Source organism: Nyctibius grandis, chromosome 10 (genome assembly GCF_013368605.1).
Source record: "Nyctibius grandis isolate bNycGra1 chromosome 10, bNycGra1.pri, whole genome shotgun sequence".
Taxonomy (NCBI): Eukaryota; Metazoa; Chordata; class Aves; order Nyctibiiformes; family Nyctibiidae; genus Nyctibius; species Nyctibius grandis.
This window is the reverse complement of record NC_090667.1, coordinates 27,516,910-27,542,001: the sequence shown is the minus strand read 5'-3', so window position 1 is coordinate 27,542,001 and position 25,092 is coordinate 27,516,910. Positions and strand designations below refer to the sequence as shown.

Here is a 25,092-nt window from a genome sequence, read left to right as displayed (position 1 = left end):
CAGCAATGAAGGAATAAAGTGATTTTTTCAAATGCCCAAGAATTCATATGCACACTTAGAAGATGGCAAAACGGCACAAGTGTTTCTGAATGCCAGGGAGTAGCTGCCTATTGCATCTCTCTTACAGGTCAGTGACCACTGACTCTGGTCCTAGCAATTGATTTTTTCCAAATTTCAGCAACACTAGGAATTGTACATTAAATAGTTTGATTCAGCCTCAGCATAGATCACCGCCTCCCAATCTTACTAGCTCGTGTCACCTTGCTCTAGTTTCATTTGCTGTTTGTAGCTCACAAGTAGGTAAGTGCTGAATCAGATCATCTCCTAAGGTCCCTGGCCAGTCCTGCCTTCTGTGATCGCAAACCAAGTTTACAAACTCAGTCTTCCATTCCTAACAGCATCAAATAAATGAGTTGGGTCTAACTGATCTAGTATTTAAAACAACGAGGCCTGTTCTGTGGCATACTTCTCTGACAGTCCAAGGGAACTGAGCTAACATCAACAATATTAAGAAAGTTTTAGAACACTTCTCTGCTATAAAACAATTATAAAACTCAAAAACCAAACAACAAAAATTCAGTACCACAAAGCAGACTTATCACTGTGTTTTCCACTCCCTCTTACAAAGTTACCACTCATCTATAGCTTTCATTCATTGTTTGTTTATAACTTCAAGTAGCATTGTTACTCTCAAAACAAACTTGGCTGTTAATGGGCTTGTGCTAATCACAGGTGAAAGGTCACTTCCATTTATTAGTACACTTAAGAATTAAACATAACGCACAGACATGACGGAGAAAGGGATCAGTATTCACATACTGACATGGATTACATTAAGAATCAAAATATTTTAGCTCTAGAGAATATATTATCAGTGCTGGTCACACAGCTTCCTTAGGACTATTTACAGTAAAAAACAAAAATCCAACTAGAAATATGGTAAAGACAATAAGTAACCTATGCCCTACCTTACCTTGTAGTTTTGAGATTATATATTAATTTAACAATAACGCTAATAACATCACTCACTGACAGGCCGCAAGTCCCAAATCCAAAGTGACAGGATTGAAGATAAGTTTCCTTTCTCTTTCCCATGCACATCCTCTCGTAACTAGTTACGAGCAGAAAAACCTCCCTGCACACTTTTCTTCAAGAATGAATCGCACTCACCTTCTCGGCAGAGTCGCATCGCTTCTTGGTTTCTTCCATATTCCTTGAAACTTTCTTCTAATGCTGTTCCTAAAACCAAAAAGCCACGAGATCTCAATCCATGCAGAAGTCAGGGAGCAGGGCTGACCCCCGCCACCGACCTGTAAACCATTCCCCTCTGGGAACAAACCAGCCCCTCAGGGACACACGCTCCTATTGCTGCGGCAGTAAACACGGCTTCCGAGAGACCGGCATCTGCCGCCCGGTCCCCCGGAGCGGGGCCGGGGCTGCCCGAGCCGCTGTCAGCGGCGGGGGATGCCTCACCTGGAGCGGGGGCACCCCCTGCCCCAAACCCCGGCTGAATCGAGGGCAGGAGGTGCCGGCCTCCGGGGGCTGCCTCAGACCTCCGTGTCCCGGATTACAGGAACTGGGGCAAGCGCTGCCCGCCCCGCGCCCGAGCCCCGGTACCGGACAACGAACTCGGCCGCGACGTTGCGGGGGGGTGGCGGAACGGACCCAACGTCCTCCCCGGGCCCGGGACCCGCGGCGCCCTCCTGCCCGGCACCCTGCCGTGTCGTACGGGCCACCCACGGTCCCTCCAGTGGCGGGGCCGCGCCCGGGGCACCCCCAGCCCCGCGGGGAGCGGGGGCCGGGCCGGTAGAGGGGCGGTTGCGGGGGGAGTAGGGGGGAAACGGCCGCTCACCGTCGTTCCCGTGAAGTTTAGCAGCATCGACCCAGTGGCTCCAGGGCTGCCCCAGCATCGCCTCGGGGCTGGGCAGGGACCTGCGCTCCCCGACGGCCGCCATTGCCGCTGCGGTGGCGGCGGGGCCGGCACCGCTCCCGCCTCCTCCGCCTCCGCCTCCTTCGCCGTGGCGGGGCCGCCGCTGCCGCTGCCTGGCCGCCGCCGCCGCCGCGCTGCGCTGCTCCCTCCTGACGTCACCCGCGGCCCGCGCCGACATTCTTTCCGTTGCTATAATGTAACGACAAAAAGTCAACGGGCGCTTAAGGTGGCGCCGGCGCTTTTAAGGAGGCGCCGCGGCGCTGTCAGCCCGCTCGCTCTCCTTCCCCGCGGGGAACCTGCGGCCCTGAGCCGGCGGCCACTCACCTCTGCGGCGGCCCGGGGGGCAGGAGCCGGGTGCCCATTATTGTACGGGGGTGGTGGGGGGAGAGCGTTCCCTTCCTCTTCACCGTGTAGGTGAGGCGCGTTTGTGTGTTTGCGCTAACAAAGCAGCGAAAGGGTGGGGGGGGGGGGGGGGGGGGGGGGGGGGGGGCAAGGCTACACCGCCCGCCAGGCTCTTCCCATGGGCCGCCTTTCTCTCTCTCTCTCTCCGCACCACGGCCCGCGACCCTACAAAAACAACGGCCCCATCACAACCCCGCCTGGCACCCGCTGCCCCGGGAAGGGGAGGGTAGATCAAGGGCGGGGCGGAGCCGGGCTTGCGCGACCCGCCCCTCCTCACCGGTCCACCTTAAACCCGGCGCCTCCTTAAAGGCAGCCGCGAGCAGGAAACTCGCTCCGGGCGGGCGGGCCGGTGGCCCCGGGCGGCGGGGGGGGGACGGGGACACACGCCCGCCCGGAGCGAGTTTCCTGCTCTCCCTTGCCTTGGTTATACTCGTAACCTGTCTCCCGGGGCGGGGGTCTTGTCATCGTTATTTTGCATTTCTTTTTAAAAAACAGCTTTTTTTTTTTTACACCTAAACTTTGGGATGACGTCGAGTGGTGCGAAAAGGGAGGACCAAAGGATGCTCTCCTGCCTGAAAACTCACAGTAACAAAGTTTAAGCCTTGCAAAATCAAGTTATTTGATAAAAAAAAAAAATATGGTTTCATAATCCATTTATTACTGAAATGTTCAAGTGCCAATGTCAAATTAAACTCTCAGGCCAAGATTTCTGGCCCCACTTGATGCCACTGTCAGTGACAACATCGATGAACAGCTAAAGACGTATATACATCTGATCTGCTGCCTCCTCTATAGGTGCTCAGCCCAGGTGTAAGCTCAAGCCCGTGGGACTCACGCGAGCTCACGGATCACATACGCGTATTTGCAAAGCTAGACAGCAGCAATCAAAACTGTAAATAAATTTGTTTAGGCTACACGGTCACAGTCCTGCAGGGGTGTATGTACGTGCAGGCTTTGCTATTTTCATTCTAAGTGTGGAACTACACAAGCTGTAGCTGTTTCTTTGCAAATTTATGCATATAAAAGATGTATAAATACAAGCTCATCGGACAATCGTCATATGGGATGGGATAGGTTGTACTTATAAGAATAGTTTCAGTGATCCAAACTGATAACTTGTGTCACACTCAGAATGTATCTTGTAAAACTGCAGATCTAATACAGAACAGTTAGTGAGATTATTCTCTCCTCTTGATCACTGTAAGTCTAATTTAACTGGTTAAAAAAAGGGCAAACATCGTGAGATTTAGACAAAGATTTAGATGACTTCTACCACAGACATTTGTAGCAGGATTAATGAACAAAGGCTATCAACTCCCTGAGCTGGGCCCTGATCTTTCAGTTACACATGGTCGTAACTGTACTGTAGCTTCCCAACACAGAGGAAAAACTCTTCAACTTAGGTCTGAGCATGAGTAAAGGTGTTAGCAGAGTCTGAAGATAAATGATTAATTGTTTGATTAATTATGAAATAGTATACTTTATAATATAAAAAAAATACTTATAATTAAAGCTATGAGTATCACTGGATGAAAAATGTCAGTCAGGTGCCAAACAATTCCTGAACAGAACCTAAGCTGCTTTTGTAGTGTAGAAGCCAGACAGGAAAAAAAAAATCTCTAAGTGATTTCTTTCAAGCTTAGTTCTTCAAGTACTCCACAAATGGAGCCTAATACAACATCCATAGCTGAATTCAGACTCCAGCCATAGGACAAAGCAAGTCAAAGACAAAATTATATTCTCTGTGTCAAATATCCTGGTTAATATCACAAACTTTACTTCATTTATACAGCTCTCCTTTGTTCAGGAAGAAGCTGTCAGAAAGCTGCCTCAGCTGCAGTATGGAAAAGATCCTCAATACATCCGAGTGTCCATCAGATTCGTAAAGGCTTTTGCTATTATTTATTTTACATAGGTCATAAAGCAAATACAGTGACGGGTGACCAAAAAGAGCCATAGAACACCAAGGCCTACCTTTTAATAGTGACTGATTTTACCACGGTGTATCAATTTAATGTTCACATATCACCTGATTCTTTTCTTTAAACACTGCTGATGTAAGTATGTCAAATTATGCAAAAGTAAAATGGCTTAATTTGGCAAAATGACATTGATTAGCTAACTAGATTAACTAGCCAATATATTATCAACTTTATCGTTTCTAAGGCTGACACTCATCAAGTTACTCAAAAGTGCCTCTTGCTTGACAAATGCCAGCCAAACGGGTAAAGCACCTTTATTTCATACATCTTTGATTATCTCCTTTCTTGCTCTTTTTCGCTCTTTCAAATGGGTTGCTGCATTTTTCCCCCCTCCCTCTTTCATAACTTTTCTTTTTTTCCCCTATAGATTCCCACTGAAGATCTAATTCTCCAGTCTGGGCCTCAGGCTGTCCTTTAGTAAACCTTCTTCCGCTAGTAAAATACTTCCCCCCTATGTCGTGAGTACATCAGTGTTCCAGCAGAGGGAGGAAAGTGGCAGCAGAAAGATCAGGCCATCAGTTCAATGCACAAGACGGATTAGTCAGAGCGCAGGAACAGGGACAGGTGAAAAACGAATTTTACAAGTACTGGAGGTGGCGAGAATTTTCTTTTCCCACAGACTCACTATGCTGAATATGTGTTTGGGGTTTTTTTAAGCACACAAGTTCAATTCTCTTAAATTGTTTCCATAGTGCTATACATGGATGCAATCATGATTGTAAGGAAAAATAGGGAAAACCCTGAAAATCCATCATGTTAGAAGGAGATCAGAATTGAAAACACATGTACAAGCTGTAGACTTTGAACAGAGGTGACTATTACAGATCTGAGACATCCATGTGAGGAGTACAGTCCTCCAAAGCTCCCTTGGCAATCAGCAGAGAGCCAGGGATACTTTTGGGATCAGTTTGGTTCCTCCTGGTCCGAAGCAATTTTTGAAGAAGCCCTTCTCTTCCCACTGACCACAGAAGGAGGCAAGGATAACCATGCACATAAATGAGGCACCTCCATTAAGTACCCAGAATCAAGTGGGACAAATCTGGTAAGGAGTGGGCAGAACATTCAAGTGTGGAAAGCGCTGCCTAGAAGCCAACGCTCCTTTAAGTGAACAAGAAGTGATCCAGAAATGCTACAATTCAAAGGGCTTAACTGAGTAACAAAATAGCCCAAGAAGTAGCACTGGGACTGAGACGGTGTGTGAATAACCACAGACTGCTTGTATGTTCAGAGAATGGAGAGATAAAACATGAAGGAGTAAGTTAAGCTCAGATAGAAAGTGGAGAAGGAAAAATGTGAGGTGGGAAAACAGCAGAAAACAGTGGGTGATGTTGAGAAAACAACCAAATAATGAGGAGAGGAAAGCATAAACAAACAAAAAATATAACACAGCCTGCAAAAGGGAAGAAAGAAAGGAGTCAAGAAGAGGAAACAAAACACACAAAAAAGGAAAAACAGAAGTTTTAAAGCTCACTAAACAGATTTAAAACATGGTTGGCGATACTATGATTAAATGTATGCCTACAAAGAGCATGCAACTGCTTAAAACTGCAGAGGATGGTTATTTTGTGGCATGACACTGCAGGCATTTTTTCACCTGTACTGGCAGGTTTCATTCTTTTGCCAAGTGGTCCGGGGAAGCCATTCAAGCAGGGAACACCTACCTCAGCTGCTCAGTTAGAATCTGTAAGACAGCCTCCGTATAGGACCTGAGATACGGTAATTCTTAACTGGAGTGAAAAAGGAAGGATGGATCTGCAGACGAACTCTTTTAAGAACAGTAGTACAATGATGTGATTCACCGATGATTTTCCTCAACAAAAGCAAAAGGATGCATGTATTGAAGTGCAAAGGGAGAGACACGGAGAACCTACAAGGGTGCCACTTTATCAGTACTCAGAAGAAAGAAAAATAGTGAATTCACAAAAGTCTGTCAAGGAAAAGAACTGAGGGGCATTATGGCATTAAAGGAAATCAAACAAGGTAATTCTAGCCAAAAGGTATGAAATGATTAAGAAGGGCTTAAAAACTAAGAACAAATATTATTAGTGAAGATTGTTGGTAGATGAGATTCAGGATGAAATGACAACTCAAGTAGCTGATATGCTGAAGTGAAGTCCCGACGCTCCCGTCAGCTCCTGCTGACAGCAGTGGAACCAGGAGCACATTCTGTGCATTTTAAAACACGTCTCCAGTATGAGAAGTATAAGGATATAATTGGGCAAGCAGGGAAGTAAGAGGTAAAAAGTTCACATAAATCAGTATGTCCAGATGATGAGAGAACTATCCAGCCACATCAAAACAGACTGTTTTGTTTAAGCCCCACTATAGAAAAATATTAATACATTAAGAAAAACGTATTATGGTAATCTGTGGTTCACTCTCACTTCCAGTGAAATCAAGCAACTTCTCCCTTTATAACTATACACAGGACCGTGATCCTGCAGAATAATAATCATGAGCAGAACACAACAAAAATTTATACAACAAACCATGCCAGTCTATTATCCTTTTCCCACAGATCTTGGAAACAGGTTGATATGTATAATTTTATTTATGAGAAACACTTCAAAGGGGGAGCTGAAGATGCTCAGAAGTGCTGGAATACAGCTACTTGAAATACTGGAATATGACATTATTGTGGATACCTACTATAAACCACCTGTACCAGGGGAAAGAAAAATATTAAGATTAGAAGACTAACTTAAAGTATCCTTTTCTGAAGAGAATGAATAGGGGAATGGAGGCTAATTAAGTAAATCTGAGAAGAATTCTGCATTAGGATAAGAATGCAATAATTCCCCCAAACTGCACAATGACTATACTGAAGATAACATAATATTTTTACACCCAAATTATAAACCTATGTCATTGCTATTAACAAAATTGTTATTATTATTATAATTGCTATTGTTAACAAAATACACAGTATCTAACAAAACACAGCAACCACTTCCTTCTTTACTTATCAAATACGTGTTGAACACAAGTCAAATTTCTGTAAAAATAGATGACATAGCAATCTAAAGCAGAATAAGGAGCATAAGGGATACAGGAACACAGATCCTTGCCCTGCTTAGATGCCACTAAATACCATCAATTTTTGAAGAGACTTTTACAGAGGTAACACCGAATAGCAACACAAAGTTTTCAAGTGTTAAAGGTAAATAGGTAAAACTACACAAAATACATCCAGTTACTGATTTGGAAATCAAACTAATCTTTATTTATTTTACATAAGGTATTGAAATCACCTTTTGAATTTGGAAATGTTGAAATAATTTTGGCAACCTAACTATGCAGATGAATAATTTTAATCAGAGGAATCAGAAATGGGTATGACCTTTTAAATTCTCATTTATACACAGAGAATACAACATTACAATTTAGAATTATTAAAGTACACAGCTATTCAGGTCAATTGTAACAAAACATTAGTGCTGAATTTCCATTTGTTGAAATCAAAGCACTTAATGGGAACAGTTTGATATCAATGATCTTCTGACAGAACCTAACTACCACACCAGGTTTCATAACCCTGCCTGGTTTCTTGCCAGCTTGTCTACATGGCTCCTTGGCAATTCATTGAGGCAGAAGACTCTGGGTCCAAGCACAGCTCACAGGACTTGAGTTCCCTGAGACCACAATGATGCCCACCTATGATGTGAAGCTGCCTGAGTCCTCACACCCTCAGAAGTTTGACATGCTGATTAACATCAAATCAAGGATCCTGAGAAGCCTGGCACAAGGAAATTTAAATTTATACCATTCTTCTCACATTTGACTGCTGCTTGCTGATGCTACCTGTGCTGACCACACACTTAGCAAATTAGCAACAAAATATCATACAAACTGGACATGGACAGGCCTATGGGATTTGACAGGATGCACGGAAGGGTGCTAAGGGAGTTAGTCTGAAAGGTCATGGATGTGGACCATGAGATTGGTGGCAAACTGGCTAAACTGCGGTGCCCAAAGGGTGGTAATGACTCAAAATCAAACTGGCAATCAGTCACAAATGGAGTTCCTTGGGTGCAGATACCGGGCTCAATCCTATTCAATATCTTTTAAAATGATCTTGATGATGGGAGGAAATGCATCCTCACCAAGTCTACAGATGACACAAAACCTGGAAGACAGGTAGGAACACCTGAAGGAAGTGTCACTATGTACAGAGACTGTGACAGGCTGGAAGACTGGGCCAGTTCAAGAAACATTAAAAAACTGGACAGGGTAAAGCAGAGGGCCACCAAAGCTATTAGAAGGTTGGAAAACTTACTGAAGAAATGAGAAAGAATTGGGTTTGTCTGGCCTAAAGAAGAGACGGCTCAGGTGGGATGTAATCACAGTCTCCCAAGAAGTAAAAGAGAGTTACAGAGAAGATGGAGGTACTCTCTTCACAAGAAACACAGTGACAGGGCAAGAGGCAACAGGCACAAGTTTTTTCAGAAGTTCCATCCGGATACAAGAAAAAATATTCACTGTAAGGACAATTAAATACTAGAACAGGTTGCCCAGAGAAATGGTGGACTTTCCCTTAGTGGAAATACTTAACACTTGGCCTGACCAAGCCTCGGATAACCTGCCTTCAACAGAAGGTTGGATCAGATGATGTCCAGGGGATTCTTCCAGTATAGACCTTCCTATGATTATATGAAAATCTGATAGATATTGTGGCCCTATTTAGTGACAAGGAGTGAGGAAGTAGATAAGAACAACGCCAACTTTAGTTTGCAACCCCAGGCGCTCTGGGTTCACTAATACAGCCACTTCTCAGGCTGCTGGAAAATCCAGGGAAAGCATTTTGTTACAGAAACCTCAGCTATTACAGTTTCCACTGTTACATATTGCAAGAGCCACACCACGACAAATGTTCCTAGCTCTTCCTGAGCCCAGATTAACTCTGCCACTTAAATAAGTTCTGCAGACCAGCTCCATGCTAACTGTAACGGCCCTTTTCTGCTGCAATCTATTTTAAGATATATTAAAAGATGATTTGCACAGCAAATACTAGCCAGGCTGTAACAGATTGGATTCTTCAAGTCTGTGCATAAGAAAAATGCAAATGTAGAGTGAAGTCTTTTCTTTTGTGATGTCAAGCAAAAATACACAAAATGGTGAAATGCATGTGATAATAAAGAGTAGAGATAAACGTAAAGGAAACAGAGAAAGAAAGAGGTATTATTTCAATGAATTAGTAGTACCTAATAAATTAATCTGCACTAGCAGCTTTTTAGCCAAATTTTCAATTTATTATCATAATTTTCTCTTTTTCCTAACATTCTGCAGAAACACTAGTCACAGAGAAGAACCCCGCTGTGTTAGGCAACTGTATAGTCTTTGCCTCAGTTTACAATTCTACTTTCTGAACTGGTAAGATAACAAGGATGGTATATACCAGAGCATAACAGCCTTCAACTGCTTTATAGCATCATGGAAATGTGGAAATAGACAAAAATAATTATACAGGAAAAGTTTACTTCTTCTAAAATATAATAAATAAATTAAAAATATGCCTGTCTGCCACATCTTACTTGTCCAAATCACTTCATCTAAGTGATTGAGATATACAATCCAACTTACTTTTATCTTTTTAAGTTTGACGGTTCCATGCGTTGAACTCCCTTTAGGTAGACTGTAAGGTCGCTTTATTTCCCACTGATACATATATTAAACACCTGCATTTCAAAAAAAAAAAAGGCTCCCCACTGCATCTGGTAACACTTCAGACTTGCTTTGCAACCCTGCTAATATCCTGTTCTCCACGCTTCTCACATCTGAAGTATGTGAATATCATGCTTAAGGAAAATAACTGGGTAAGTGTGTCACAGTACCTTGAAAATATGGTGAATCGCTGGGTTGATTTATCAATTGATCTTCATCTGTTCAGATTTTGGAAGCTTTTTCTAACTTGTACCTGATTAATTCTGAAAGAAAACAAAAAGAGTACAGCAATGAGACATTTGAAACCTTATCTCTGTTTCATAACTATAAATGTATCTATTTAAAAACTAACACGAAGCATTTTATCAATTTTACAAATACAGTTTCTGCAATGGATTTAAAATTGAAAGGTAAGCAGGGAGCTGTTGTGCACTCATGTACAGGGCAGCTCTTTAAATGGCAGCCTGACATTACCAGAAAGGTATGCATTGGATGAAATCTCAATCTTCAACCCAGTTACTGCACTTACGTTGACTATTACTGACCAGATTTCCAAGCAGACGGTTGTGTCTGTATCACAAGCTGGTAACAAGACAGTGCTGAATTTTCTACACAGGATTTTTCTAGAATATAGCACGACTCCAACAACAGGGGCTCTCGGTACGCAGTCATTGACATTTTTAACACCATGTCATAGAACGTGGATAGCTAAAAATGATCCCTCACGTAATAGTCATTAGTGACTATTACTGCATCGCTGATGAAGAATTTAACAACAATTAGAGAGATGTACAGATTGAGGCCTTTCCCACAAAAGGAACTTTTATCTCAAGCTCAGGTTTTTAAAATCCTTTCATTCAATGCTCATGAACTTACTGTTTATATAAAGCAAATTTAAGCCTGGTTTGCTTTGGTTTAGCATAAATCAATGCCTAATTGATTAAAGCTACACCAAAGCCCTGTTAAAACTTAAAAAAAGAAATCAACCACCCTTGTGCACAGGTTATATTACAGATCAAATAATTGATTTTTATAAGTGCTTTGAAATTAACTGGTGATTTTTTTTCATCTACTAAAAAGTCATGAAGATAGATATAAATAACCCAACCTAGCACTGGGACTGGATGACACTTCAGAGAAAACTATTTTTTTTCCCCTCCAAGGATTAAAGTCCAGACAAGAGGAATGCAGTCCAAGAGGGCATCCAAGCTATCCCACAGGCTGTAGAGCTTTGCCCCAGTGGAAGGTGCAGAACGAAGCTTTTCCCAGCTTCTGCTGCTCCTCTGTGAAGCTGTTTGCAAACTGAGTTCATGTCTTTAAAGTCTTCTTATGCACTGAGGATAAACCCTTTTTTTTTTTCCTTTTCTTTCAAACTGCAGCTTAGCAGCTGACACTATCTTAACTGAAATCATTTACACATATATTTACTATTTCTAAGCTTTACTCTGCTCAGTGACATACTTGATCCTAAGCAGCACACTTGAACTTAATTATATTCTAGTTACTCCATAAAATCCGGAATTTTCTTGTCTTCAGCGGACAGCAAAAGAGAGCAAGTCCATTATTATCTTCTCTCTCTCCTCTGCAGACATTGTTCTGCTTTATGGTTGTTAACAAATTTCTACACTAGTAGAAGTCTCAGAAAACATTGTATTTCCTTGTTACACATACAAATCTCATTGAATACTACAGTATAAAACTTTCTCTTCAACTCTTCCTGCTGCTCACTGGGAAAGGCAATGTAGCGCTTGTCAAAAATCCATTTTCTCCTTCGTTTGTTTAGGACATAAGACTCTGAATTCATACGGACCATCCCCTTCACAGAAGATCATTCAATGCTCATCCTCAAAGTCCCAATCCCTTCAAGGATATGGACCTTCCTGCTGTGGAAGTAACTCCCTCCTTCATCTTTACCTCAATATCTTTAGGGAATATCAGAGCTCTGCGTCCAAAACGTTCTTTCTTTTATCCTCACGTAAATATTATTTATTACATAAAAGGCAAGTTCTATTGCTTCATGCAAAAATGAAAACATTTTTATAATACCTATAAAACAGAAGACTTCTCCAAAGACGTAAAAATCTAGAAATAGGGCAATAAGTAAGTGGTAAGTACAAAAAACGGACCAGATGAGGGTGAAGAAAGGATCAGAAAAAATTTTATTCCTATATAGGAGAGATTGGAGCATACTATGTCACCACCTGTGAATATTGCTGTAGGGATTACATCTGGAGTTGAGTTTGAAGGAAGTTAAGAGAATAAGTTTCAAAAGAGTAAAGTGACAGCTTAATGACCCTTTAAAGAGAACTCTTTCTCTGGATAATGGGTGGCAAAGAATAGGAATGATTCTTGTTGAGAATTTACAGCAGGTCAATTACAGCCACAACTGTCAGCAAAGAGCAGTGCAAGGAAGCGCTGGGATGATTGAGAGTAAGCCAGAACGAGCTCTCTCTCCAGAGGGTAAGCACTTGGTACCCTGGAAAAGGGAGAGCTCGTTCAAAGATGGAAAGATGACAAAAACAGTCAAAGCAGCAATCCAAGAAAATGGAAAAAGGCCTGCATTTTCAAACCAGCGAAGCAGACTTAGCATCGTGTCACTCTCGATGCCTGATTATCAAAGGAACTTGATTGCAATTGCCATTTAATACTTTGAGGAGTTACTGATATGCAGGACAGGACACCACAGCCTGGCACAGCAAAAGCTAGATCCCAGTCAAAATTGTGTCTACACAGACCTATATAATAAAGGCATAGTTTTGATGACTAATGCATATTATCCATTTAAGGGAAACATACTTACATGGAAATTGTAATTGCAAAGGAACTTATTAAAATAAACGAACTGTAGATGTATGTGATAAAGCATCCCTAACTTTTGAAAGTATCAAAACTATGGCCTCAGCTGTCCAAACTCCTTGAACTCTTTCCTCTCAGCTGTCAGAAACAGGCACCAAAGAATGTGCCCAAATTTTGGAACATTCTTTCTCCTTTGTCATCTAATAAATATCCAAATTTAGGATAAAATACAATGTCTACATTTATATAAATAAAGATTTGGACATGCTAGGTATAATCACCCTAATACTGGGCTTCCTTTAGACATTTTGTTTATGGGGATAACCTAATGAGGTCTTATTCCGCCCCTTGGAAAAATGGGCGCAGGAGGCGTGTGGCAGACGAGCCAGCCAGACTAAAAAATAAATACCACCTACATGCTTCAAACAGAGATTAGATACCAAAATTCTGTAAATACCAAGTACAAAATCACAGCATCTCAAGATTTCATATCGTTCCTATGTATACCAATACAAAATATTTCTCAGAATTACCTAAATATTTACTATTATTTGTGCAAACACAAACAGAACACACTATCTGGTGCAAAATACAATAATGATACAAGTTATTCTGAAACTATTTCAAACATGCATAGGTATCTTCATAGATAATGAGAACAGTCAAACTTAAATAACTACGTAACTAAATATCTTAGTCAATGGAGAAGCAACACCACCTTTCAGATAATCCTAAATCACAGAATCACAGAATCAACCAGTTGGAAGAGACCTCAGGGATCATCGAGTCCAACCGTTGCCCTGACACCACCATGTCAACTAGACCATGGCACTAAGTGCCATGTCCAGTCTTTTCTTAAACACATCCAGAGATGGTGACTCCACCACCAACCTGGGCAGCCCATTCCAATGTCTAATGACCCTTTCTGAGAAGAAATTCTTCCTAATGTCCAACCTGAACCTCCCCTGGCGAAGCTTGAGGCTGTGTCCTCTTGTCCTATCGCTAGTTGCACAGGAGAAGAGGCCAACTCCCACTCCACTACAACCTCCCTTCAGGTAGTTGTAGACTGCAATAAGGTCACCTCTGAGCCTCCTCTTCTCCAGGCTAAACAACCCCAGCTCCCTCAGCCGTTCCTCATAGGTCACACCCTCCAGACCCTTCACCAGCTTGGTCGCCCTCCTCTGGACTCGCTCCAACACCTCAACATCTTTCTTGAAGTGCGGGGCCCAGAACTGGACACAGTACTCAAGATGTGGCCTCACCAGTGCCGAGTACAGAGGGACGATCACTTCCCAAGACCTAGAATAAATTTAAATTTATTCAATTTAAATAAATTGATAAAAAATGCAAAATAATTACGCACAGCAAAGTGCACGTGAGGGGTCTTAACTTTAACTGCTGTCATTTTCCTTTGTCTAATGGCAACAGGAAAAGATTTGCATTCAGTATTTTGCTCAAAAAATCATGTTATCATTAATTTTAGTTTTATCTTCCAGCAATTTCTCTTTTAGCTTAGAAGTCTTCTTTAGTAGTAAGACTCACAAAGTCACAAGAAGCCTTTGCATATTGCACTTCAACAGTTTAAGTACGACCACACAAAGCATAGAACAGAAAGGTTAAAAAAATACTTGCTTTCAGAAATAATGAAAGATATTCTATAAGCAAGTATCTTGTCTTGTATTTCAAAACACCTGCATCTTGCAGTATGATTTATACCACCATTTTAAAGTTCAATCCATAAAACACGTTAGCTTACTGCAGCAAACTAAGATAAATAAGGACAGTGGAAATTATATTTATATATTTCTTTAAAAATGGTATTTACATACATCTGTAGAGAAGAAAAAGATACGTTCTGCATTTTATGCCATAGGAATATTTCATACCGATTACAACTTGTACTACATCAGAAACACAAACAACAAAAGACTGGTAGCAAGCAATAAGACACTGGGCATGCGGATTTCCCATTTTTTTAAATAAATAAAATCCTGACTGGCTTATTTAAAAGAGTGCATGAAGTAAAACAGTAATGTTAAAAAGAATATACAAACATATAATATAAACATACTTTTCAAGACAGAAAGGCACAGCTAATCAAGACAATGCAGAGCACATGATTAACATGATTTGCAAAATTTATTACTGAGCTTCTCTGTTAAAGGTAATATTTTTCAAACTACACTGTCACGGTTATTGCAGATTAAAGATTTCAAATTAGCTCCTCATGTATATCATTATTGTGAGTGGCTGCATTTTATCTGTCTAATTTTAAATTACTGCAGGCAGATGAAAGTCATCCTAAAATCTGACTCATAATTCAGGTACCATAGCACTAACCTTAACAGAGATGCTGGTTCTTACACAGGTACAACACTATTCTCAATGTAAACAAAGGACACTGGCATGCACCCCAGGCTAAGGATGTCAGCATTTTTCAAACACCTTTCTGACTGTTCCATTTTATGGTGATGCAATATGACCTACATTTTCAATGGCCAAAGAGAGAGAGAGATAGAAAGGGAGGAGATACAGAAAAGAAAGACAGACAGACCTTTGCTGTCCTTATCCTTCATTAACTACAGCTTTAACTGTCCCTCATGGGGATGGTGATGGGCAAGAATAAAAGCAGAATCACCTTATCGTAAATTCGAATGAGAAGCTGAAACATAGGCTAGCATAAGAAATGGCAAGATTTTTTTTCTACAATCCTGTGAACAAGCACAGAGTAATACCCTCAACAGGAAAGAACACTAGAATCAATAATTTTATAAGCAGTTACCAGTACAAAGCTGTCTGTAATACAGATGTTTATTTTACCACCTCATATTTCCCATAGTGTTCCTACCGCTTCCTTTCTATGTATTCCCTTTAGATCTCAAAACAAAACGCAAAATAATCCACATCATTATCATCATTTTTACAGACAGAGAAATGGAGGCAGGAGGAGTGATTTGCCCACAGTTACCTACCAGGCCCAAGGCAGGGTTGGGAACAGAAAGCATCACTCTTCATTACCTCTGTACTGGGCAATCTATTAGGGAATGTGATATCTGTCATCCTAATATATAATCTTGATATAATACCAAAATTATCTCTATCTTGTCTTTCTCACACATGAACTTCACACAGAAAACTCTACTAGGTTACTGCTAACTCTCAGAAAGCTTTCCCTGACCAACAATACACCACATTTCTCAAACTGGCTCTGGAAATGCACTTGACTGTGAACTGTAAAACTTGACATACAATGCCAGTGGTATTTTTCACTATAAACTTGTAAAAATAAAGACCTAATTAAAGCTTTGGTTGATTTTTCACCCTTCTGCAACTAAGGCAACTTTCCTTTCAAAAGTTATCAGTTTTCTGCAGTTAAACTAGTACATTAAGAAATTAAAAGCTTGTTGCTAGGTAGTATTAAGCAAAAATTAAGATCTGATTTTCAGTCACTCTTTTTTTAGTGCAAAAAATGTCCTGCAGAATATTTGCAAAGCACTTACAGGATCACAGCCCCTTTACTAATGCTGGTAATTAATACAATAAGCAATGTAACAGTAAATCATTTTCTTCCTATTGAAACTAAAGGCCAAAACTTGATCTGAAGTATAGATCTGTAAATCCAGAATGATTCCAGCACTTTCCAAAGAGTTTCTTGGGATTTGCACACATGTAAACATGACTAATTTGGCACCGCGTTTGAAACCAGAGATCAATAAAATGTACAGATCAATTCCTGGGTTTGAACTGTATTTATTATAACAATAGCTTTCTTATCAAGCAGTATTCAGCTCATGAAGTGCAATCATCCCTACACAGCAAGTGCTGAGAAACTGTTGTTCCTTTCCTTGAGTGCTGCTGCCTTTTCTAACTGCAATGTTACATCGAACTGTTTAGTAGCAGCGGGTCAGGAAGGCAAACAGCACCTACACAAAGAAAGGGAGAGGAAAAAAAAGCAAAGCTTATCCTGCTTTAAAGAGAAAAGACAGAGTGGAGAGTCAAGAGACAGTCTGCTAACAGGTATAAAGGAAAGGCATTACCTGTAAAATTATGGGAAGTAGCTTAGAAATTAAGAGGATGGACAGTGCAAAGGGAGGATGGGGGGCACAGGGTGGTGGAAGGCACAATGTCTTAAGCAAAAAGAACTATTTCTCCAACAACATGTGCCCATGTGACTGTGAGGAAATCCTCATCTCTTAAAATGAGATTACAATCACACATTCCTCCACTCCTGTTATCCCTGGTTGCACCTTGGTCAATTTATTTTACAATTTGAAACTGAACTTAGTGGGAAACTGGTATTTCTCCCATGATAAATGAATTTATTTCTGTTAATCTAGGACAAAGTCTTGACAATATAGAAGAAATCTCTTCACTATTCAGCATTATTAAAGCTCTCTTTGGTGAATGTTTCATTGCAACATTTTCTCAGTGTCTCTTATTTTCTGCCTTTTTTTTTTTTCTTTCTTCATAATATCTCTGTTGCAGTTCGGAAGGGAGAGAAGCTGAGGTGACACTTTTATTGCTGTCCACCACCATAAAAATTCCAACTAGGGAAGCCAACCAGTGCAGAGACCTGCGGGGTCCAAGCCAAGCAACCCAGAAGGCTCCTTCCCTTTGCCTACCAGTGACTGCCATCTAGAGTCAGAGCACGCCACCTCACATGGAGCACAGGGCTGGTAACAAGGAGGAAAATGTTAGAGCAATGAGAGAGATGTCAATCCTATTCAAAAAATCCCCAAGAACTCACATTCTAGAAAGTTACAACTAGCTTAAAAAATTAAATTGTTTGAGTTTCTCTTCTTAACATGCCTTCTGACAAGGAGCATTCGGCCCACGTCTCCCAGCTTTTCTCTGAAAACTGCAATTGCATTTTGTTATAAACACTGAAGTTGTACTGTGGGGAAAATATATATAAAATAGCACTATACTGCTTTTCAAGTAAATCCAGTGTTTCAGATTGTTTGCTAAGAAACATGCCACACCATGCTAAGAAACTGAATACAAAAATTCATCATTAGCTGAAGATGCAACAGTCACCTTTCAAAGACTACCTGTGTAAAAATGCTGAGAAAGCTTTAACATTAATGACGTTAGTGATACTAATGAGATGAAAAATGTCTTTCTAGTGGCACGAAACTTAATTTTAAAACCTTAACATTTTCATTTTAAGAAATACATTCATACTGACCCAAATATACTCGTGGCTTAAATGTCTACAAAAGCCCACCCAAGCCAACAACACTTCTTATACACTGTAAATTTGACACCTGTTAATGTATTATATATAATATCTTTTTCTAACTACTACTACTTAAGTAGCTCTTAATAGGGCACTCAAGCATTAATCAAAGAGCCACTAGATACTCTTTATCTGAATAAAAGGAAGGATTTTTTTGGTTATTATTTACCTGGAGAATATAATAATTTGCATTTTAACATATTCCCAATAGCAGTTACCTTCTCTGCAAACCATACACAGATATGAAGCCATAGCTGTTTAAGTAAGTGCTAGCATACTCTTTACCTATTAAAATCATTTATTAGCTACGGCTAATGATGTCTTGTGAAGAAATCAGTTCTCCAGTTTCCTCACTCCTTTGCTTATGGTGAAGGAGACTGTTAATGAAGCATTACAAAAACACAAGATTTCTTCTCATGTTTATCATTGCAATAGATACACAACCTCCAGGTCACACAGTATACCTCCTCTTACTGCTAGTCCCACTAAGAAATTAATTTTTCCTAAGGGGATACATATTCGCAGATAAAATGAAATTAAGTGGGATTACAAAGCTTCCTGTTGAACATGGCTACCTACGTATGAACCAAATGTCGAGTTGTAGTGTATTAAAATCAACAATTTCTACCTCGTGCATGCATGCAGCTAGCTGGAACAAGTGCTCATTCTGATCCACACTCAGGCCACACTTCTTCCCCACAAGCCTCTCCAGGAATCCTTTTAGCTTTTCCAAGTACAATAACAATTCTATAGCTGGTCTGGATGCAGCATTACAGCAGAGAAGAGTGCTATTTAAACGGGAGGAGGACAGGTAGTTGCTATAGCATTGTCCTGGAGGATGACATGCAAGAAGCACCCCTAAAAAACCAACCCCATTGAAAAACAGAACCTTTACTTGACAACTACCATAGCCTTTCTTATAGAAATAACAAATTCCAATTGAAATAGAACTGCTGAACAGGTCACAGAGGTGGAAAATAGGTTTCAGCATGTATTAGTCTCGTACTCTGATCCTATTAAAATCTGTGCAATGTGTAGTTAGAGGTCTGTGAACCAAAGGAGGGATAGAAGGAACCTCCAAAGGTCAGACAGTCCGTCACTTAGCCCCAGGGCATGATAACCAAACTATCTGGTGGGAACAATACAGGTAATGGAACTTGTTCTTAAAGACCCCAGGCAATGGAAGCGCCATTGTCCCCACACGGGATTATTCCAACCTTTCCATACTTCCACCAGAAAACTGTGTTTGTCCACCGCTGAATCTTCATTGTTGCAATTTGATCTGTTTCTTCCCCTACCTGACATAAGCCCCCCGGCTTTGCAATGCTCTTCAACAGATCTGTCTTCTCACCCTCTCAGTCCCCTCTTACTTAAGGAATTGCTTTCTTTTGGCACTTGCTTATACATCACAATTTTCAGATCTTTAAGCAATTTCACTTGCATCTCCACTCTTCCTCTTCCCTAATTTCATTCAATACAGACCCTGCTGTCCTGCTTGGGTGAAGTTAATTAATACTTTATTTCAAAACTCAAGGAGACTGAGCAGCCTGATTTTCAGAAACTCAGGATCCTTAATAATATATGTATTTTTTTAATCTAACAACGTTTAGGAAGCTCAGCTGGAACAGAGTAGGTACTCCTTCCACACGTAGTGTTTTGTACTTATAAATAAACCAAGCAAAAGTATACATGATATTCCTATCACTTTAAAAATTCAAGTCATGTTCCCGAGATAACAAAATGTCACTACTATGGTGTGAGCACAAATATAAAAATCAGGTTGGCCCCACTACCCTGCAGCAAAACTATGCACTTTCCTGTTGATATCAGAAATGGTGCACAAAGAAGAGCTGGTGAAACACTAGAAACACAGAAGAACACCTGCCAAGTGGCAAGGAAAAAGAAAAGTCAACAATTAATCTGAAAGCATCAAAGTAAATCTTCACAAAGTATGGCCACATAAAAGTGAGTTTTTTCCTTTATATATCCTCCAATATTACATTTATATGCATAAACTCTCAATAGTTACATTTTCTTTCTTTGAAGTACTTATAATTTTAAAGCAAATTTTTCTCTTAAGCTTTAAACTCTCTGATAACAACAGACAACTATATCACAGTCTCAACATTCCTCTTGATGAGGACACTTGCCTGGGAAGATCTTTGACTTGATATCAGATTATTTTTCGGCAAAAGAGTTCATGGAATTTCCAAGGAACCTTTCTTCCTTTCTCAATAAAAAGGATAATGGGCCTTGCTGACAACTGGATTAGCACAAATCATTCTTGTTTAACTACACTGACACACAGTTAAGGTAATATTTTCCTATTTCTATAGCTTTGTCAAAAAAAAAGTTCACATTTTGACGTGGATTACTGTAATGCTTTTCTCAACCACAGCAAACAGCCCTGTACCTTACCCATACCTACTAGAAGCTGTCTTGTGCTAAGGCTAACCCATAACTTACTTTTCCCCAAGCAATGACAGTATTGCAGCTGCTTAAAAGACACCACCTGCACAGAAGCCAACAGAGAACACCTACGTATTTAAAGAGGACTGTACTTGCCGAATTAACTTCAAGAGGCCTCTCTGAGAGAGTAGCACATTCTCACAGTGTAGAGCATCCACCTCCACAGAGGAGCAACAAGGAGAACCACCAGCAGAAAAAAAGACACAGAATAGCAATTATACTCACTGATACTAGCAGAAAGAGAAGAAAATGTAGGTTGCAAAATGGCTGTCTTAGAGTTGTAACTCTCTGTGCCAAATTTAGTACGCCAGTCCTAGAAAGACACGATGGGGACCAGACTCTATAAAGAGGCAATAACAAATAAAGAAGATCCAATAAGAATAATCCAGTCATTAGGAAACTCGTTACCTGTGTTATCATCATATTACAAGTCTATGCCAACATTTGAGAGGACCAGTAACGTTCAAAATCCGTTCAAGAGCTTGCAAGAGCAGAACAGGCTGCTTTAACATACACATTTGAAAACAGCAGCTCTTGAGCTATTTCCTTCCATTTGTTTGATGACATAAACTACAGTCACAGTCAGTTGCTCCTGTTTGTGCAAGTCTTTCATGTAACAGCAGGAAAGAAAAGCTTTACCAGAAAACCTGACTGCAAATATCCTCCTCTTCCAATCTGGTAAAGTGGCTGCAGCTCAAGTACAATTTAGGTACTTTTAAAATTAAATTTCAAAGTCATGACATTTAAAAAAAAAACCCCATATGTTTTATTTTAATATACACGCACACAATTTTATGTCAGGATATGTTATTATTCAACACCATCCTAACTTTACGTATATATACACATACACCAAAAACCACAAGCAGATCTCAAAAATGGAAAAAAAACCCAACCCGTAACTGTCAAAGCAACACTGGAATGAAACTGAAGTGAAAATACTTACAATGAACCACAAAATCACAGGTGCATACTTGCAGTTATTATTAGCACGGCTTTGTTTTACTCTCACCTCTTACAAGCCAATCTTTATTCATTTAAGTTACAAAATCCAATTTATCTGCCTTGCCTCTTTTATTAGTTCAATTCTCTCCATGTATAAACCAACATGTAGATTTTTATTAAAACAAAGGCAAAAGGCAGAGGACCAAAAAGAACTCCTCGTGGTTTTCAAACATTCTGCACTAACGTTTTGCAAAAGAAAAAACAAGCAAACCTGAATGCTTGTTTATACCAAGTCTCTACTAAAACATAAGAAAAGTTACTTTGGGAGTTTTGTAAATACTAGTAAGAGAAATAACACTTTGGGCTTAATGTTTTGGGCGCATATATAACCGCTTTTGAATCTCAACTGAAAATTTACACGTATATATAAATACATATGTATATACACAGACTTTACAGTCAACGTATTTTGTGTCCAATTTCTCTTTTTCCCAACGTTTTACATTAATTTTTCTATTTACCTTTTGCAACTCACCAAAACAGTTTACAAAGCACATTATTTTATTCCACAATTTGTTCTTTTCTGTTTGCCTACACTTTTCAAGTCCAAATTCTATCCCTGCTTGCAAATAAAATTTGGAAATCATCAGGAAGGCACTCATACATCTTGTAACAGAATCTGATCTGCAATGCAAAAATTATCTTGCATGTTCTTCTTTTGCACTTCTGAAACTACTAGTTTGCTTTTATGGATTATTTCCTTAAATGCCTTAGTTCTCAGTTGTCTCGTATCTTCTCTGTTGGGCTGTACCACAGTGTTCAGTCTACCTTCCTGACAGCAACACCTCCTCATACTAGTCAACAGCCTGGTGATTACAAAATTCAGTCTGATGGAAAGAATTATGGGCATTAATCCCCTCCGGAAGGAGGAGAGCTGGGTTGAAGTCTCCCACACATGTGGTGAGCAGTCTAGTGGGTAACAGCTCTGCTAATGACGAAAAGAGAACCAGAACCATTGCCACCTCCTGGGTTTTGAAAGCAAAGATTGACCTTTGCTCTCTTTTTGAAAGAAAGGGCTTATGATCCTAATTTCAAGAGAGTGTGAATCCAAAATGCTCCCTAGAGAAAGGTGCTTAGCCCTGAGTATAGGGAGGTTTTAAGCACATTCCTACTTCAGCTACTGCACAGAAAATGTGCACATTCATCATGTCCTTCAAGCTGCTCCAGCTGGTATAATGGTAACGAAACACCAGCATTTGGCCCCCTCCACCTTCATGGAAACACGATCCAACTGACCTCAGCCAGACCAACCTTCCCTTTGGTACAACCAGCTTGAGAAAGGCAAGGAAATGCCATATCCTGGATCTGCCCTTCTGGATCTGAGTCTCTGCTGTAAATGAGCAGTTATCTTCTCATCATACATCTCTTGAAGTATTTGTTTAAACCGTCTGCCTTGACAGCAACTGAAGCAATAGTTTAGAAGCTACGTTTGGCCAACTCAAAAAAGAAAAAGAAACTGAGGAGAGCATGCCTTCTTCCTAAGAAGGCCACCACTTCTTTGGGGGGTTTTACTCTGCTTTCAGTCACTATTGGTAGGATAACCATGGTCTGAAACAAAGTTCACTGTTTTCATTCAACATATGACATACTAAACCCTAAAACTGAGCAGGCATCACCAAAGTGTGCGACTATGCCTGTGATTATTTCTGTTTCACCGTGCAGGCTTGTACTTCACTCAGAAATCGGGGGCTGAGAACATGCTTCAGTGTATCATGTTTCATGGGAACTGTAAATTGTAGCTGTGCTTAAACACTACCCACTGACAGAGTTACTCTATTAAAAGAAAATAAACCATAAAATAATCCAAAGCAAAATATAAACCTCATTTAAAAGAAGAAACATATGTTTATCGATATAGATCTGATACTCTGTCTTCATCTTCTGAGATAGAAGCGTTTCTTGCAACATCTCTCCACGACACGGCCCAGCTCAAAGCCTTGTACAATTTCTAGGTCTTCTGTTACAGATTTGGATTCCTTTTTTTTAAAAAAAAATAAACCAAAACAAACCCAACCAACTAGCTTTTATTAAACTTTGAAAAGCTGACTCAGAAGCTGCGCAATAGCTCTGATTCAGCTTTCTTAGCCGAGTCAAAGCATCTGGCCACGTGATTCAGAAAACACCGCTCTGAAGTCGGGCAAGGGCTGCTTTCCAAAGGAGGAAGTGCCTGTTTTCCCTTGTAATCTTTGTGTAAAATTTCCTCAGTAGCACTAACAGTTATTTATTTAAACATGATACGAGTAAACATGATATTCACAACTCTCTTATTGTTAATCCCATGTTTCAAGCCACAGTTAAATACAAACATTTACCATTTGGCTCTATGCCAACAAAGACAAATTCTTCTTAGTGTTAAAACCTCACTCAACATCCACCTCTTCCTCTGAAAACTCTGGCTTGCCACTGATGATCAGGGCACAATGTAAATGCTACCAAACCCATGGATTGAAGGACTGGAGAAGGAAAAATAAAAATATGCTGTTTTTTTCATTAAAAAAAAAATAAAGAAAGCCACACTGAAAACATCCTGCCAACAAACTGAGAGGCTACTAGATAACTGACTAATCCTGCTGAAAACAATTCCAAAAGAATAAATGGCTGCTTCCTTACAAAATACACGAAACATAAAATGCCACCCTACAATTACCCAACAGTGACTTTAAATCACAGAATGTAGACACCACATGGGATCTCCGAGGCATCGCACAGGCAGCTGAAGTCTACAGTGGTAATGATTTTTAGATTAAAAGAAAAATCTAACCATCTTATCTGTCTTGCAGCAGGTTCATGACACTGAGTTTCATGAGGTACCTGCTAAAAAGCCTTGACTTTCTTGCCAAGTGGGAACCTACCAAGTCACTGGGAATAGGTATCATGACCCAGGGTAGCACTTCTAAATTCTGATAATTCCACTGCCTCAATTAAAATACCTTTTGACACGCACGCAAGCCATGCTTTCATTTGCTGGGTACATCCCGGCACCTGTAAGCTCAATTTTCTACACTGAATACCTAAATTTCCAGTATCGTCTAGTTTCAACCGGAGTTTGTCAAGCTTTAATAAATTAGTGACAGATCACCTTAAAATGTACAATAACTGATCTTCAAGCTTCACAAATATTCAGTAGAATCCAGTAGAAAGCTGTTGTATAATCCCTGTGAAGATATCTGAAAAAGGGCACTATCAGAATGCCATCTGTATAATCTAGATTAACCAAGAGACAGAGCTCTTACTTAGGAAAAAGTTATTTAAAAGGACCATGCAGCACTATTTTTTTTTAAAAATGACTAAGATAAGCTTTTGTCTCCCTTCATGAGAAAAGCAGTAGTAATGAAATGTCTTTCCAACAAAAAAAATATTTCCAGGACTTGTCTTTTGCAAGGTGCTTCTGTCAAAAATTTGGGAATTTTACACACTTCTGTCAGTTACAAAGTGAAAAATAAGAAATAAAAACAATCCTGTAGCCCACAACTTGTGGTTACATTATTATCTGACAGGAGCCTGGTTTTTAAAGTACGGTATTAACAGTACATTTAATCAATCTTGGTTACACAGGCAACAGACAGCGAAATTGATTACTGTTCAGATAATAAAACGTTGCATTTTTA

General features: G+C 40.1%; 1 protein-coding gene across 4 annotated transcripts in view; it reads right to left on the bottom strand.

Annotated features, from left to right (window-relative positions):
- Positions 1-25,092, bottom strand: part of ATXN7 (ataxin 7) — a 90,218-nt gene that overhangs the window by 60,638 nt on the left and 4,488 nt on the right. For 3 of the 4 annotated variants that reach the window (XM_068408662.1, XM_068408666.1, XM_068408664.1), the window contains exons 2-4: positions 10,146-10,238; positions 1,853-2,119; positions 1,171-1,239 (exon numbers count right to left, since the gene is read on the bottom strand). In XM_068408662.1, coding sequence (XP_068264763.1) covers positions 1,171-1,239; positions 1,853-2,108 — 325 coding nt within the window. In that variant the 5' untranslated portion in view covers positions 2,109-2,119; positions 10,146-10,238. Of the gene's footprint in view, positions 1-1,170; positions 1,240-1,852; positions 2,120-10,145; positions 10,239-10,327; positions 10,389-25,092 lie in introns of those variants that run through there. The other variant, XM_068408665.1, reaches the window with a different exon arrangement.